Source organism: Pyxicephalus adspersus, chromosome 5 (assembly GCF_032062135.1).
Source record: "Pyxicephalus adspersus chromosome 5, UCB_Pads_2.0, whole genome shotgun sequence".
NCBI classification, from domain to species: Eukaryota; Metazoa; Chordata; class Amphibia; order Anura; family Pyxicephalidae; genus Pyxicephalus; species Pyxicephalus adspersus.
Genome location: NC_092862.1, coordinates 140418731 through 140434189, shown reverse-complemented (window position 1 = coordinate 140434189; position 15459 = coordinate 140418731). Strand labels below are relative to the sequence as shown.

Sequence of the window (15459 nt, the reverse complement as noted above, 5' to 3'; positions counted from 1 at the left end):
TACCCAGTTCAGTTTGATTAAAAGGAACGTTATGCTGCCTTCAAACACGTGTGACTCCTAATACTGAAGGTCAGTAGTAAAGTGCCTACTGTTACTGGCAGTTAGCAAAAAGCCTTCTTATATTGGTGGTTAGTTGAAAAGCACCTCTTTACCCTGTTAGTGAGAAGTATATACCGTATTTTTCGCCATATAAGACGCATCCAATTTTAAAGGAGGAAAATCTAGAAAAAAAAAAGATTCTGAAAGATTATTCCCCTTCTGATCACTCATGTGCCATTCATACTGGTATTCCCCTTCTGATCACTCATGTGCCATTCAAATTCCCCTTCTGATCACTCTGTGCTTTTTTTCCACTGTATGGCAGTTAGGACAGGGAACAGCAGGGGGCGCTGTGCCGGCTTCTTTCACTGCAGCCAGGAGAAGACACATGCTGCCAGAGAGGAGAAGAGACACACGCTGCATGCAGCCAGCGAGGAGAAGAGACACACGCAGGATCGGGTATCGGGTGAGTAACTTATTTTAATTATTTTATAACACATTTGTCGTATGGGACACACCAACTTTTCCCCCCCCAGTTTTGGGGAAGAAAAAGCGCGTCTTATACGGCAAAAAATACAGTACTCAAAATGATGGGCAGCACTAAAGTGCCTCTATACATTAATAATCAGTAGTATAAAGCTTTAAAGTAGTGGTCAGTAGCACTTCCATGCAATGATGGTCTTCGAAAAAGTGCTCCCATGCTCTGGTGGTCAGTGGTAAAGTGCTCCCATGCTCTGGTGGTCAGTGGTAAAGTGCTCCCATGCTCTGGTGGTCATTGGTAAAGTGCTCCCATGCTCTGGTGGTCATTGGAAAAGTGCTACCATGCTCTGGTGGTTAGTGGTAAAGTGCCACCTCTCACTTAAGGTCTTTAGTAAACAGCTCAATAAAATTGGTTATCAGTAGTAAAGAGCCTCTGTGGCCTTCTAGTGAGAAGGAAAGTACTCACATACTCACATTGGTGGGAAGAACTAAAGTGGCTCCATGCACTGCACTGGTAGTAAAGTGCCCCCTCACACTAGAGGTCGATAAGAAAGTGCTTCCTCTTATTGGTAGTTAGCAGTAAAGTATTCCTATACATTGGTGGTCAGTGATAAAGTACCTCTCCACACTAGTGCCCGGTTGGAAAGTACCTATTCACATTGGGGATCGTTAGTAAAATCCCTCTGTACAATGGTGGTCAGTAACCAGTAAAATACAGAATTTTTATTACATTCACTTTTGCTATTTTTTTTTATTAAGCATTCTGCAATTACTGAACAAAATAAATCCAAAGCTACAGCCAGGAAAAATATTTATTTATTTTCCTTGATATGAGACTAAAACAGGTAAAAATAGACAATTGTAACATAAATTCTACATTGAATACATACAAAAAAAATCCAAAACCCACATTTATTACTCGTACACATTAATATAAAAAAAAAAAAAGCATGCATAATAGACACCAAATATCCTCACCGTACAAAACCATGCTAAGGTAGAAAAAGATCTGCCGTCATTCTATGAGGCAAAGGTGTGCACAGTATGGCAATCTATATCAACCAACCAAATACATCCTGTCTGTTTAAAGCAGTCTTCCGATTGGTGGATATCAGTTATTGTAAACATCATAATAAATAGGCCTGATGACAACACTGATATGAAGGATATATGTGGCCATTAAAGCAGACTTTCTGTGAAAAATGAAAGCCCACTGGTAGTTTCAATGAACATAATATAAGTTTATTGTCATAATCTTTTTTTTTGTTGGGGGAGCCAACCCACCCAAAGTCATGATTCTGCATCTAAATACCGCTGTATTTTGTGCAAGAGGAGTGGTCTCTCTGCAGCTAAACCACCCACTCCTTCCTTTGAGGCACCACTATCTCTCTGCAAACAGCAGGACGTGCCATGGACAGCATAAAGATCGGGAACACTGCAATATAATAAACTAAGTGCCCATTCACATCACATTGTATATTACACGATACTGCAACCTGTGTGTGCTGCTATTCATTTTTAATGGTACCTACAATAAAATAAAAAAAAGTCCACCTGTACTACAGAGTACCACAATACATGGATACTCAAATGCATTGCAATGGGCTTGTTATTATTACTGCAAGTGCAGATTCACCTTTGTTGATTCAGCCCTTTAAAAAAACAACAACTTTCTACTAAAACGCAAGGTCCACTTCCAGCCTTGGCCAGCTTCTCCATCTAGAATCCCCCTCCATATTTAAGTTCGAAATGCATTTAAACAGAAAAAAAAGTTAGAAATACACTTCCCCACCTTCAACCGGCAGGACCTAGATGTGTTGCTACCTGTGTAATACTTTCCCCCATCACTTAGATTGTAAGCTCTTCAGGACAGGGTCCTCTCCTCCTGTCTGTATTTGTCATTTGCAACCCCTATTTAATTTACAGCTCTGGGTAATATGATGGCCCTATATCAATACAATTTATTATTAATAACTGGACATGTACAAGATACGCAAGAGTCTGTATGGCCATATTATACAAAGAATAACTCAAGTGAATTTTTGTACAGCGCTAAATAATGTTAGTGCTATACAAACAGAGTTTGATAATAATGGCAACACCATCCTTTAGGTAAGATTTGTAGTGAATACTGATGACGGTAATGTCACGCCAAGAGAAGATAGGAGTAAGTTAAGCACAATTCTAACTTTTTTCTTTTACCGTTAACAAAAGAAGATAATGTGAGAAGGAAGGGGGGCAGATGGTGCAAATGGACCTTCAATTCTTTGGAAAAGTCAGCTTTAAAGCCCTGATGGACATCAGATTATTGGCTGGAAATCATTCAGTGTTCTCCCCGGCCCCTTTTAGCCGGGCACACAACCCGGCACTTTTCAGTAATCACCTGGCTGTTTTTGGGTGGTTACTGATAACTTGGGTCACAATAGAGGGGCTTCCACCCGCCTACCCAAATTTCTGGGGAGAGCACTTTTATCTTTCATGATCGTTTTCCAGATGAATGAACACCATTCTGTTCAATAGAGAGAGGAGAGGGGAGGAAAAGCAAGTAGTACCCTCGAGGGTTTCCTCCATAGCCATGGTGGATTGATGAACGAGCTGGGGGATCACTGAACATGTCACATTTTTCCAAGAGGAGCCCAACTGTGTTCCCCTCATGTGAGAATTATCTTACGTATAAAGCTTGACACTCAGATCTGTGTGCAATTAAGCATAGCATGAACAAATCCCAATATTTCATTTTGGTACTAAATGCTCTGTGTTGAGAACAATGTTGCAAAAAGCCAACATACCACAGTATTACAAGAAGGTTCATTAACTTTTAATGAGATTGTGCAGACATAATAGAAAAAAAGAGAGGTTTTTGTTTCACTATAGGTCTGCTTTATTATTGGCAATCAACATAGTCAGGGAATTCAAGTCAGATAGAAAAACAGTAAAAATTGGTTTCACCAACAAAAATATATTATAGACACTACAAGTCCCGGCATCCTATGCAAGATGCATCAAATCTTGGAACTTTTCAATGGCATTGGTTGGCTACAGTTGCTTAGTTTTGGGATATATTTCACTATAATATAAATTCTAGTTATGTAACTGTCCCTATTAAAATATAACGGAAAGTGTGGATCTAGAAAGCAACTTTGCAAAAAACATACATGTCAAATTTAAATAACTATAACAATGTAACCCAAGAATGTTGGATAGAATAGGGAAGGGTTAAAACTGTTTAGGTGGGGACCTTACAACCACCTTTAGAAACAAACAGTGTTCTCTCCACTTTAAAAAATTCATGATAGGCAGGTCGTTATTGCAGAAAGCAACAGGCGATGTCCCTTTGTCAATAATTCATCTTACCTGCCTGATTGTGCCAGGGGACTGTCAAAAAAAAGTGGTTGTCAAGAAAATCTGGAAAGGAATGCACTCCAACGTGCCTGCACAGCCAATCAAGATGGCCGAAGATATATGGAGTAGGAAGCAGAAAAGAAGGAAGATGACAGAGCTTTGTAATGGGTGAGGGATAGACGAGTAGCACTGGTTTAGTTTTTGTTTTAATGCAAAAAGTTGAAAGTCTTGATTTAAAAAATTACAATATTTTCTAACCGGTGTTCTCCCTAGCCATTTAGGTTGAGCGCACCGCCCAGCACTTTTCAGTTGGTGCACTTGGCTGCAAAGACGGGGTGCTGGTCATCCATCAATATTTATTCTCCACCCACCATTCATCTCCCTTGCATATTTTATTTATTCTCTCCTCATAACAAAATACCAGCTACAAAAAAATCATAAAATCTTTGCAGACCACCAATAGCTTAAGACTATATTAAAATCTAAAGGTAAAGTCTTGTCAGTCCATATTTCTATAAAAATGATGCATCAACGAGTTCCTTTTTACATATTTATTGTGAACCTGGAATCCTGTATTTCCATGATTAACAATTTATTTCATTTTTTTTACACTGTTTATAGAATGTCATCTGTGAACCCCTGTTGGACAGTTTTTCTTCACTTCTTCCTGAACACTTAACAAAAAGTTGCCACCTTAACAAGTGTCCTCTGATATCCAGATCTGTCCTGGTGACAACCTAAAATTTAGAATTTTACCCAAACTTTCAGTCCCGGTAACAGTGATCATTAGGGAAAATAAAAAGGCAAATCTGTCCGGCAGGGACACAAACAAAAGCAAATACTTAACAGAGGGTCTTAAGCTTTCACTATTAAATATTAAAAAAGTTTTGGCTATGTATACACTTTGCAAAGTCAATCCCAAAATGTATATTGTGGTGCAGCAAGACAGCTCCTGGGTTCATAAGCTCATGTCGACATCATTGGCAAAGTAAAGGCTGCCCCCACGTACTGTGACCACTATGAGAGTGGCCCAACTTCAATACTGAATAACAAGCTGGAGATTGATGAGCAGGGGTGGGGTAATTTTTCCCCACTGTATTTGGCAATAAACGGGCTTTATTAAACCACCTACGGTTCACATTTTTGCTGACGTTACATGACCACAGTTGCCTGGCCCTGTGGCACCATCAGTAGTCACAGGTAGGCCAACCATACAGAAGAGACAGTGCACATTCTCCAATGGTTGATGAACAATACTGACATATTTTACTATCACTTTATACGACTTAGGATTTTTAGGACAGTTGATTGTTGCCTTTAGTCATACAGCCATTGCACACAGCAGATATGATCCAAATTGTAATTGCTTACACTGATAATTTTGACCAATATCTCTATTGGTTACCTGCCAATGGGCTCTGAACCTAGAACACTGAGATTATCATTCAGCTTGTAGAACGTCTGTGTCAGAGGCAGCTTGCCCTGTGACATCCTATATGAAGAAAGGCTGGAGGGCCTTTGTGAATGACCAGGATGTTAAAGGGATTTGAGAAAGTGTAGCAGATTATACAGAATAGGGTGAAAAAAAACAGTTTTATTTCTCTAACAGCAGCCTGTCGTTTTTACAGTACGAACTGGAATGGTTTCAATGAAAATGTCTCCGTCCTAAACATTGCAGGGATTCTTTGTCAGTCAGTCGATATTCACAATCTCTGTGCCAGATTGTTGTAGTGGCCGTGCCTCCATCTTTTCCGTTTCATCTTCCTGGAAAAGAAAGACAGGTTTAGGTATTAAGACACTGAGAGGAGTTCACCCTGTAATTAGAATTAAAAACCTATATAAGGGGATAGTTTGTTCAAAGCAAAACAAAATAAACAAACAAAAAAAAAAATCCAGCTTTTACAAGTGCAAAAAAAATATTACCAGTCCCAGGACTGATGCAGTGTTCAACCCAGGTATTTTTTTAAGCTGGGTGGTAAGAAGCTGTAGGTGGGTGGAAACCCCTGTATTGTAAACCAATTCTTCAGTAACCTCCCAAAAACAGCCGGGTGGCTACTGAAGAGTGCCGAGTGGTGCGCCCAGCTAAAAGGGGCTGGGGAGAACACTGCCGATGGATAAGATTTCATTGTCTTGCATGGCTACATATATGCATAGAAAGGTTATCATGTGACACTTCTGGAAGGCCTGGTCCTTCTCAGAATGGCACCACTCTGCCTAATCTCTGCCGTGTAACTAGTTACTTCTAACCTGGCACACCAGTGACTTGGTGGCTATATAGAAGAACCACAGCACGTATCAAAAAGAAGCAAAAACCTGACACTTCCTGAAGTGTCACGTTTGTATCAGCATGTATATGTGTATGTATGTATATATGTATATGTATGCAAGAGAGCGAAGATTTCATTGACTTGTGGCAGGACTGATAGGGAATGTTACTTTACTTTTTTTTTTTTTTACTACATTTGTTTAAGTAACAGAGTTGCTTTAGAGGGCAAATAAATCTAAAACAGCTTAAAATGTACTTTTGCAGAAAGGAGACAAAAAATATTCATAACTATATACCGTATTTTTTGCCGTATAAGACGCACTTTTTCTTCCCCAAAACTGGGGGGGAAAAGTTAGTGCGTCCTATACGACAAATGTGTTATAAAATAATTAAAATAATATACTCACCCGATACCCGATCCTGCGTGTGTCTCTGGCTGCATGCAGCGTGTCTCTTTCTCTCCTCTGCCAGCGCGTGTCTTCTCCTGTCTGTAAAGCAGAGCGAAAGAAGCCGGCACAGCGCCACCTGCTGTTCCCTGTCCTAACTGCCGTACAGTGGGAAAAAAGCACAGAGTGATCAGAAGGGGAATTTGAATGACACAGAGTGATCAGAAGGGAATTTTGAATGACACATGAGTGATCAGAAGGGGAATACCGGTATGAATGGCACATGAATGATCAGAAGGGGAATAATCTTTCAGAATCTTTTTTTTCTAGATTTTCCTCCTTTAAAATTGGGTGCGTCTTATATTCCGGAGCGTCTTATACGGCGAAAAATACGGTATATAGCGTATAGTAACAAATATATATATGTAATAATTCCCATACCTAGAATACGGATGACTGCTTACTACTTGCAAGCCTCATTGCATCTATAAATAGAATATAAGGACACTATAGTGCATTTTCAACAAACATTTTTAAACCTATCATGAAAGATGGAAAGGAGTAAAGCGTTACTGTTTTCAATGGTAACCTATAGCATTCAGTTATTTTTTCTTCTAATTGGTGTATTCATTTACATTTAAATTTTTAAGCTTCATAACTAGTATATGCATTTCAGTCTAATAAATCCCCACAATCAACAGCTGATAAACTCAGTCAAATCATCCTAATTGAGTTTTATTGAGAAAAGGAACAGTAGGGAAACAACTGTGTAATACTACCAAACAGAAGGAAGATTGATGAGCAACGTGTATATATTATACATATGGCCAAACATTTGCCTGGCTTAATTCCTAGCAAAAGTATGGAAACACCTCCTAAAATATGATATATAAATTTTTTTTTCAGTGAAAGCCACTGTTACAACTATAGCATACAAATACACACCCTTTTTTAATGTACAGCGCTGTGTAATATGTTGCCGCTATAAAATCTGGTTTAATAATAATAATTATGGACTATTGTGCACTTTCTGCCTTGTGGTAAGTTTGGGGAAGGTCCTTTTTTTGTTCCAGCATGTCAGCACACAAAGTGAGTTCCATAATATATGGTTTGATAAGTCTGGTGCAGAGGAAACGCAGTTGCCTGCATAGGGCTGCATTGGCAGCACGGTGGCTCAGAGGTTAACACTTTGGTCTTTGCGGCGTATCTCAGCAAGGACACTATTTGCATGGAGTTTGCAGGTTCTCTCCATGTTGTGTGGGTTTCCTCTGGGTACTCCGGTTTCCTCCCACATTCCAAAAACTCATTGGCTTCCCCCAAATACTTACCTTAGAGGTCACATTACAGGACACAGGACACATAAATGACAACATCAATGGCGAGACAGGCCTTCTTGTCCAATGTCAGTACCTGACCCCTAAATTTGTTTTTGTTTTTTTGGCTCAATAGGGACAAAATTCCACAGACACATTGAAAAATCCTACAGAAAGCTTTCCTAGAAAACCTTAAATATATTACAGAACTCTTTTGTATACTGCTTGGACTTTACTGACATTGTTTAATGAAAGTCAGCTTAACACAGACCCCCCCCCCCTGTTCTTATTTCGGAGTAGGCAACTATGGAATGGAAAACTGGAAATGACAGCATTTCCAGTTCTATACAGCAATGTTATGTTACACAAAGATAGCCCAATATAGTGGGTAAACCCAAGTATTAACCTTTTATGTAAGATTTAACATGGCAATGTTATTTCAAAAGTAATTTCCAGCTTTTCAAAATTTATTGGATGCTCCTTGTCTCCCAAATGTGTCCTTCCATTGAGGATACTGTTGTTTCAATCAGAAAAAAAGCCCTAAAAATGCAATGCAGTCATAATTGCGGTATATGTAAAGAGAAAATGCAAGGCAAGAAGGTGCGAGCAAAAGACATTCTTTGCTAACATGTAACAATGAAAAAGTTTATGATTTGATATAAATAAATGTAATTCCGTTTCATTAAGGCTTTTTGTGGTGTAGGGGTAGGTCTAAAGACACACTGGAATCAGTTTGAAGTCCAAGACGGGTACTTGCAGGCAATCCAAGGTGTCAATGCTACAGCAATGCTACATAGTACCTTAGAAAAATATTTCAGGTGGGTTCACGTTCACCTTCAACTATTTTTCTAAAATTGCTGTGACTATTTTGGGCCTTCACATAAAGGTAAAACAGAACGCTGGAATTGTTGTTTTGCAGAGTTTGTAAATCTTATGCTAAGAAATAACTTGAAAAAAATGAGATCTGCCAGAACCCAACCGTATGAAGATTCTTTTCCTATCAGCATGTGTGCAGTTCCAGTAATACTTCCAGGAAAGTAAATCAGAAAAAAGCGACGCACGGTGGTAATTTTACTTCCAACATGCAATGTCTTTACTTCATCATTTGCAACAACAATAAATTTAGCTTCAAAGACGCTTCGTTTGCTGCGACATCATATTTCCACCCCATCTCGCATATTTTCCTGACGGTGGTGCCAATTTTCCAATTACTCGTGAAGCCATATGTTATCTCAAGATCAGCCAGGTCTAAGACAGTAAACATTCACCGATCGGGCGGCTTCATGCTCACAGCTTGGAGTGAGAAGTATAGCAGGTCCGCGTTGTTGTACAATTATCTGTCTTACTCTAAGCATTTACTTAAAGTGAACTGGTCACTAAAAGCAAAAATATCTTTAAAATAAAATCACACTTACCTTTACCTCTGCAGACCTCTGAAGCTGTCTTTGATTTATCGTACGCTGTCCTATAATCCTCCTCGTCTCGGGTTGGAGAAAGCGCAGGGCGCCACCATTCATTTCTGTCTACATCACCTGATCTTGCACTGCGCAGGTGCAAGAACGGGTGATTTATCCTGCTGTACGTAGGAAAAAAAGTGAGCCGATCTCACTGCGCATCCGTTAGATCTGCACTTTTTCACCCATTGCAAGAAAAAGCTCCTTCTATGCATGCCCGATAGAGCAGCCAAAAGCCTCCTGGGACACGACATAGGTATCCCAGGAGGCTCTGTGCTCCTATTCAGTCTTATCTGCTGCAGCAGTAAAGACAGAAGGAGAGGGGACTATTTGTAAAGTCCACTTTAGGTGAATAAACTAACAAATAATGTGCCGAAATTAAATTCCCATGGGCAAATCAGTTCCCTTGGGCCTCGTTAGAATAAAAAATTCTATGACCAGATTCTATTCAGGGCCCCAAAATCTAATCATGGTACAGATTAAAACATTACATAAGTTTACTTCCTTCCAGCCAGTTCTCCTATTATATTTAATTCTGGAGGTAATTGTTTCAGCCAACACCTATATGGTCCCTTGAAGCTTTCATTGTATTTATACCTGATCTAGAGATATGTATCATTCTTCACACTTTAGCTAAACTCATCTTGAACCCTGTTTTATCCAGTAATTTGTGATCATCAAAACATTACATAAATGCACTGCAATACAGAAAAAAAAAAAAACTCTTTTGGTATCTGGCAAGAGTAGGAATATTTTTGTTCTCAATTTTGATATACTATACTCCGACTACACTAATTGAGCCTGTGCCTATAAAACATAGGGGAAAGAAAATAAAAAAGAGATCATAAATGCAAAAATGCTCAGTTTAAAAGCCACTGTATTTTAAAAGTTCACATATTAGTGTATGTCAAATTCATAAACCCTACCAACTTTTTTGATTGCACCTCCACACAATGCCAGGCACTGCGCAAAGAATTGTTTTTTGGGGTTTGCTGGCCTTCAGAACCCCACCAATGGCTGGGATAATCTGCACATGGTCCTTAGAAATCCACTGAAAACAGTTCCTGAAGATTACAATGACCTGTAGCCTTGAGTGGCAGATGCCTTGGAGCCTTAAAAATGCAGAACAAACATCCGATTGGTTGAGAACTATGAGCAAAACAAGCCCACAGCCGACAACGCCCACGGGACTTTCATTTAAAATCTTCTTGAACTGCGCCAGGCAACTAAAATGATTAAAAAGAAAGCTGCCAACTATTAGAATCTGGCAATTTTCCCTGCAGTTACTGAAGAAGGAAATATTTCCTGCAAAATCTAAGCTGTGGCATTTATGTAAAACAAGAAACTTGGTAACGTCATTGGTCAACACAGCAAGTGGTACAAACTTTAATATTAGACTGACTGATCGATAAATCATCTGGCATAGAAGAATGCACTGCTGACACGTCCCTCTCCCGTCTCGCCGCTAATTTAACGATGATTTATACCAGAGCTTCATAGACAATTAAAACAAAAACATTAATGACGATGGTCTCCTTTGGAGAAAAATAATGGAGATAGTAATGCTGGCTAAGGCTTTGCATTTACTTTTAAAGGGACTTTCCAAATGCATCATTTTTGGATTATTAAAATGATGATGCAGACAACTGCTAATGAATGCAATATTCCTGCAAATTAATGGGAAAGGCTGTGTACAATCACAAGACAATAGCAGGGAAGCATTGAAACCTCCTTTAGTTTCAGCAACTGAAATTAGTGATAATTAGTGATATGATTTTCATATCCACAGTATAAAAAGGAAACTGCAATTAAGTTTATTAAAACCTTTTAAAGGTTCAGGCCACCCAAAACTATGTTCCTCTTTGTTACTACAGAAATGTTTGTTTTCTTTTTATGTCAACATAAAAGTTACACTTTGGACATCCCTACCATCCCTTTGGAGCCACCATGTAATTTTTTAATCTGCAAACATCTTTTATGTCCGTCTTTGGGTTAAAACATGCATTTGCCTGGATTAAAAAAGGCTAGCAAAGGCAAATACCAAAACAACCTTTTGTAAACTGGAAACCTGTGTACTTTTAATGAGCGCCTTACTTTACACTTTTTCCTTTTTTGTGTTAGATTTTATCGATTCTTTAAGATTTATTTTTCAAAAATTGCTTCTTATTCTCAGATGAAATCACTCCAGTAGGACTTTCAAATATAAGCTTTGAATAGAAATATAGATTGTTTTTCTGCATGATACCGCAACCTATTCCCACCTTGTAGTGATCTTCACTGAACCTCACGAGAAAAATACTGAGCCTAGGAGTGCCCTTACTTCCTAATGATTGACAGCGGCTACCTTCTAGCACTAGATGTGTGCCATCAGCAGGAGATGCGAGTCAGTGACAACCTCCACGCTGCGGGGCGCCCAAAGATAGCCATTCATGTGACCACTGTAAAAACTGGGAAAATACGGTATTTAGATTATTTTATGATACTTCCTCATTTATTTTTTTTTGTTAAAGTTCTGTATCTGCTTTATGGTGTGGCTTTACCCATACCTATTATTAGGAGAACCTACCTTTTTTTAAATAGGAAAGGAAACCCTAACTTTAATATAAACCTACTGTAGGTACAACAAGCAGGCACATGCAGTGCATGAGTCAGCAGCCCCCAAAAGCAATGGTTCCACCTAGCTCCTGAGCATTCCTGTTGGCCAGCAAGACTGCCCATCACAGCCATAGGAAACGTATGTAAGTGCATGTGTTTGCGGTACATCTGGGTAAGAGTTTTGACTATATGATTCACCTAAGACTTGGCTGTGTGAGGAACTGCAAACCGCTGTTTAATCTGTTGTCCAATTATAATTGTCTATTGTTTAATAATAATAATATTCATGTGACCACATCTCATGGTCCAGTGGAGAAGATTAAGGTTTAGGCTGAATAACAGAGCTCATGTGGCTCATTAGGGTTTCAAAATTGAGCTCCTGATGAAGCCAACAGGGGAAACGTGTAGGGAAGAAATTATTTTTGTGACATCACAGCATTTTTCAGTAAAGACAAAGTTCTGATTCACTGACATTTTCCTTAGATTGTTTAAAAGTTTTGAATGTCCAGTCAGAGCGATTTTGCTATATGTGAATCTTCATCGCAAGCATCAATGTTGCAAATATTACCCCTAGAAATGCATTCAGGGAATGCTACACACCATCCAAGAAGAGTATGCAATGGATTTCTTCAATGAATTGCCATAAACACATATTGATGGTAAATGCACATGCAGGTCCGAATTTAGGTTTCAGGCAGAGGACATGGCTTCCTTTGTGCATAAGGTTGCTTACACACATTCAATTTTTGAAGCCGGAAACAATTCATGATCGTTTCCAGCCACAAAAGAGTGACAGATGAACGAAGGAAGGGTCTACACACAGCGCTCTTCAGCTATATGGAGAGAGGAGGGGGAAAACGAGTGAGCAGCACCCACTGCACCACTCACATGTATTGCGATCGTTCATCGTCGGTTGCTCACGGAACCATCAGGATATGTTCATGGAACAATGAACGACGTTGGGCGACCTCTGTACACGTCATATTATTGTCCAAGACAAGCCGGACCGTTCGTATCAGGTAGTATTCATCTGACGTGTGTGTGTGCATATAGCCTATGGGTAGAATTGTATGGTCACATGAGTGCGGCAAGACTGAGGAATTGGGAGTTGCAACAGTTTGAGGCAAACTGGTTTCATGTTGGATTTTACCAGATGGGTATTTGCCATTTAACATACAATTATACCAATTCACAAATATGAAACAACAAAAAAAAAACAAAGGGAGAGCTCAGAACATTTAAATGTCTATATTGCTGAAATTCAGCGGCGTTCCCTAATAATGTCACTTTGTGAAGCATTCAGAATAGCATCCTATTGAGCCTGACCTGACGGGACATTGATATTCACCAGACCCGCAGCTGTGATTTGCCGTATCTGTTAAGACAGAAGTGTGCGCTCTTTTCAGCTATGGTTATTAATAGGCAGATATTCATTTTTCGGATGATAAATGACAAATCTCGTCAGCGAAGGAGTGCGGCAATAAGGCAGCTGTTTGTTTCCCTAGGAAAATAGACCCGGCGACATGGATCATTTTCATAGTGGCAGCCTCGACAAGTCTGACATTTGCTTGGTAAGGAATTCTGAAGCTGCCATCAAGAAAGTGTCCCCGCGGGGACCACCCAGTACACGGATGCTGAAACTTCTCTCTATTAATCTGCCGCAAGAACAAAAAAGATGAGCATTTTCCATTCTTTATACCTTTTTAAAGGGAATCGGTTTTAATTGCGTTGATGACCTTAATCAATAGAGTGGGGATTCTTAAAGGGATTTTTGGGCAAAATAGAAAGAAAAAAAATTCACAACATATCTGTAATACATACAAGTTTCCCCTATGTTTTGTCCCATACAAACCAAAGAAAGTACATAAAATACCTGTTGACCTGTAAGAAAACCAATAAGCCCCTTACACTGTCCTTAAGTTGACAATGAATTGCCTTTGCTAAATCGATATTCAGTGGAATGTTGTCAGTTTTCAAACTACTGGACTACAGATGCCGCCCCCCCCCAACTGGAGATAAAAGCAAAAACCTATGGGCTCTTTGATCTTGCATACAGTCATGGTTACATGATGCTATAGCTCTGAGCCTCCTCTCTTTCCGTGTTTACATCTGGCGGGGTTCTTCTTTGGGTGTCCACATCACAATATGCATGGCATGGACCGGAGCACTATTGGAGGTCCAGTGACTGTAGGGGCGTGTGGGAGTCCTAAACTGTGCAATTTGTCAGTAAGGCATCAGTCTGTACAATCAGATCAGCGGTGCTGGAACAATTGTCCACTGCAAAGCAAATGGCACTGTCAAGGGACCTAAACAGCAAATTAAAAGGAGTATCTCTTACATCACAGGGGGAATAATTAAAAATTACGATGGGTTGGAGGGGCATGGGACAGAATTTTTGCCCAGAGAGGAGGGTTCAGACCTTCCTTTGAATTGCAAGGGCTGCCTGGGGCTGGTTCTTAAAGAACATTTGACATCTGGTGGCAGTGAGTGGTTCTAGTCCTGCTCACTACTGCCCCTAATTAATCCCTATAGAGGTGCCACGGGGAGATGCTACAATGTAGCGTTTCCTGAAAGGCAGCGATTCCCAGATTGAAGAAACGGCAAACGCACTGCAACCTCACTGCAATCGTGACAAATGTGAATCTCAGCTTTAGGCTTTAAACTAACTTTACTTTTGCAGTACCATATTGGTGATCTATGCACAATGTAAAGATTTTAACAAACTTTGCTGCAGATTCATTCCTATTTCTCTTTTATAGTAATAGCTGTGTGTTGTACTTCTTAATAAACTGAATAGGGGGTAGGGGTTTATTATAATCACTTAGTAGTGCAATATTCTGTTTGCAGGGAGCGGCTAAAGTTTAATCAGTTTCTTGCAGTGCAGACACCTAAAAAAAAAATTAAAGAAGAAAACAAAACAAACAAACTACATCTCTTTCTGTACACCAAAGATACAAAAAAATCCTTGGGTTGCCATGTTGTGTTGAATTTTTAGGCAGCTTCTAGAAACTGACTAGGGCTGCAGATTGAAATGAGTCATTTCAGTAACATTAAATAATGAAATGGGTTGTGTAGCAATTTTATTTGATTTTTTTTATAGAAAATTAGAATTTTCCTTAAAAGGTTAAAATAAAATAAAGAAAGGTAGTGATAAATAAAGGTATCAGGTAAAATTGTTTTGTTTACTGTGGAGTGAAAATCATTCATCAGAAATACTGTCTATACTGTCTAGGTGGCTCCTGCAGGTGGCAGTAGAAGACCAGCCTTGCAGTCAGTATAAGGAGGAGGCAGTTAGTTGCTGCGAGCAGTGCTGTGTGACACTCAGGATTTCTATTAAGTGTGATTTTTGTTATCAGCAACATTCCATTTCGGAACAGTAAGGCAGCTGGCGCAGGAGCGGTAAAGAACTGAAATCATCATTCACTTCCATGGAAATACGCTTTAATGCATCACAACAGATTCACCTTTACTGCCTTCTAAAACGTATTTCACCTTGAATTAGGGGTCTTGAAGGATAATTCTACCCAACACCGAAAACCCAGTGCAGGTTAGGAATTTGGCACAATAATGAAATATATTCCCCG

General features: G+C 39.4%; 1 protein-coding gene across 1 annotated transcript in view; it reads right to left on the bottom strand.

Annotated features, from left to right (window-relative positions):
- Window positions 1-1313: 1313 nt before the first annotated feature.
- The window catches only part of PHF14 (PHD finger protein 14), a 150536-nt gene continuing 136390 nt past the window's right edge, over window positions 1314-15459 (bottom strand). The window contains exon 20 of the mRNA XM_072413424.1: window positions 1314-5625. Within this exon, the coding sequence (XP_072269525.1) occupies window positions 5554-5625 (72 nt within the window). The 3' untranslated portion in view covers window positions 1314-5553. The remainder of the gene's footprint in view (window positions 5626-15459) is intronic.